Consider the following 3,118-nt stretch of genomic DNA (forward strand, 5'->3'; position numbering starts at 1 on the left):
AAACATGGCGCCGCCATCCTCTTCGAGACCCTTCGGTGAAATCCGTACTTGAGCGCCATCAAACAACATTTCGGGCAGTTGAAGAACAAGGTCATGCGTCATAATGAACTTCACGCCTTTATCGTAAAGAGCATTCGTTAAACTGTGAAAGGAACTGAATGAACGCTCTTCAAAACGTTCACTGTCGTTAACACTTTTTCCGTGGTCGTGGTGATATGACACGTTATTCAAATTCCTGTCATATTTATTCTCAAAAATCTCATTACCATTCCTCGTGAATATTAAGCTATCAGTGACAGGGAAATCCCCGTCGGTTTCGATTGATCGATTTAGATATTCAAACACATTTCTTTTCACACAAGTCAACGATGTTTTTACGGCACAGTCTCTAAATAAACCTTCCCACAGCTCGTTATTTCCATACAGATTTAATGTCCTGTTGTCTTTATCTACTACAGAATACATTCTTCCAACGTCATTGTTATTATATGGCGTAAATGATTTATAAGAATGCATTGTTAAAGAATCGACGACACGGCCCAAAATGTAACCAGCGTAATTTGTAGTTTTCACAGGATCGTCGATGTTGTTTATTTCCTTGTCTATCAGAATTTCCGTACTTACGTCATATGACGACTGATTCTCATTTTGTTCTTCTTCTTCACTTGCATTCACAATAACACACGCACTTAAAAGTACACTCACAAATACACTCGTAATTACACACATTAATAATGTTTGTTCTCTATTTCTTTTCCTTAACTCCATTTTATTTTGTTATAATTTGGTTTTCTTGTTTCACCGTACGTGCAAATTATGCTGCTTACATTTTACACGTTACTTATTTGAACTTTACACAATTTTCACATCACTTTGTTTGGACTCACACGACAGATGGTGCTAAATATTAGCACGTGGTCACAGCGCTGTTGTACGCGCTGAGCTCGGCTGTTAGGTCGCGGGACACGAGGCCATAACACTCGAGAAGTACCGGTTCTTGAACCACACTGCAACCAGACTCCCTCCATCAGCAAGACCAACACGATGAGGAATGAGCACAAGTTTTCAGGTTGCCGTTGCTTTTAACAGAGTTGTGCTCCTTGCCTAGTGGCGTTCATTTGTTTGTGTCTCGTCCTCGTAGCGTTATTTATATATCATTGGTCTCCTTCTTGCATTAAACAGTTCGGCGTGGCCTACTCTACGCGTTACTCAATCCCCTTACTTTGTATTCAAGAAGGGACATGCTACAGACACTCTTATTAAATGCAGAGGATGTTACAGCGTATATTGTGGTAAAATTTACCGATATTTCGGAAAAATATTGTGTCCATCTTCAGGGAGCAGTCAGCTAGACGCAAACAGAACGAGCCCTGGCCTTCCTCAGGATTGCTCACCATTCTTCTCCATTCGATGCTACATTCCTCCAGTCCTTTACACCCAAAATTTTTATGTCCTGCCACACACATTCTTCAAATCTCAAACTTGGTCTTCCCACTTTCCTATTTCCTTCTGGTTTAGTGTTAAGTATTTTCTTAATTGTTCTATTCTCACTGGCACCTATTATGTGTCCAGCACATTCAAGCCTTTTCACCTTTTTAAATCCAATAATAGACCCAAACAAGTAAAAGATTTTTCTCTCCTCTTGCTCCCAATTTGGAGCATAGGGCTGATTTCTCAGTTTCGTGATCATTTTACAGATGTTAGGACTCCTTGGACGGGTAATCAGCTCCTCGCAAGGCCTCTACCTAAACACAGAATAAACGCATACACATATCAAACATTCATGCCATGTTTGGGATTCGAACCCACGATCCCGGCTTCCGAGAGAGCGAAGACAGTGCATGACTTAGACCGCTCGGCTACCGTGACCGGCAGTGTATAAGAATAATATATAAGAATTCAGTTTGTACCTCACAGGAAACAGATCCGAATCCACGATCCCGGCTTCCGAGCGAGCGAAGACAGCACATGCCTCAGACCGCTCGGCTACTGTGACCGGCAGTGTGTAAGAATAATATATAAGAATTCAGTTCGTACCTCACANGTGGAATTCGAACCCACGGTCCCGGCTTCCGAGCGAGCGAAGACAGTACATGCCTCAGACCGCTCGCCTACCGTGACCGGCAAACATGGAGAAGAACGGAAATAAAATATAGTCATGGGTCTCGACGAGGCCCGAAACCAAGAATGAGTGTGCTGGCGAGGACCAACAGCCATTTACTGGACTGAAGTCGACTGGACTAGGTGATCGACTATTAGATTTTCAAGAAAATATTCTGCTCCATGGATTTAATTATATTTAATTTTTTTATGGATAGTGGGGTGGGACTAAGTCCCTTGTACTGCGGCCACTTCTGGCCTATTGTACCAGCCCCAGATGATAGGTGAGGGTGATTTTGGAGCAATTGGTGGAATGAAGATTGGCAGGGGAAACCGAAGAACTCGGAGAAAACCTGCTCAGCGCCACTTTGTCCACCACAAATCCCACTTGACCAGGGCCAGGATCGAACCCGGGCCGCCGCGGTGGGGAGCCAGCGAGTAACTGCTTGAGCTATTGCGCGGCCATTATAGTAGTTAATTTAGTGTGAATATTGTTGACGGGCATTTATCACTAATTTCTTATTCGAAGTGTCCTGATTTCAAATCTCATATGGAGACCATTTTTTTAGGTTTGTCTTGATTATCTGCAGCTTTTCCTTCAGGTAAATGTTTTATAGTTGCTTCAATACAGACCATAGAAACTTGCTTTCTAATTTATAGATCATCTTTCTTCGGATGCCACACAGCCCATGAAGATGGAAAGCGTCCTTTAATAAATAAGTTACATCTATTATCTTCCTTTCTTTCAATGTGATAAATCCTAATGGAGATCATTTACAATATGCAAAATTATGTAACGCGCTGAAGTAGTTTAGGAGTCGTCACATCTTACCTAAGATCATAAATCAATGTTAGAAATAATTTGATGTAATGACAAACAGTATGGTAATTACTAAACGCGCTAAAAGCAGTGAGGGTTGAATTTTACGTGATCTGTGTTGATAAATCACGTGACGTTATAAAGGATCATGGGAAGAGTAAGGCATCAATCAAAATAAAATCTAAGACAAGATCTACG

At 41.6% G+C, this 3,118-nt stretch overlaps 1 protein-coding gene across 1 annotated transcript in view; it reads right to left on the bottom strand.

The window, feature by feature from the left end:
* Positions 1–465, bottom strand: part of LOC111864687 — a 32,626-nt gene extending 32,161 nt beyond the window's left edge. The window contains 1 exon segment of the mRNA XM_033751536.1: positions 15–465. Within this exon segment, the coding sequence (XP_033607427.1) occupies positions 15–465 (451 nt within the window).
* Between the last annotated feature and the right edge of the window lie 2,653 nt (positions 466–3,118).

Source organism: Cryptotermes secundus, unplaced genomic scaffold, assembly GCF_002891405.2.
Source record: "Cryptotermes secundus unplaced genomic scaffold, Csec_1.0 scaffold441, whole genome shotgun sequence".
Taxonomy (NCBI): Eukaryota; Metazoa; Arthropoda; class Insecta; order Blattodea; family Kalotermitidae; genus Cryptotermes; species Cryptotermes secundus.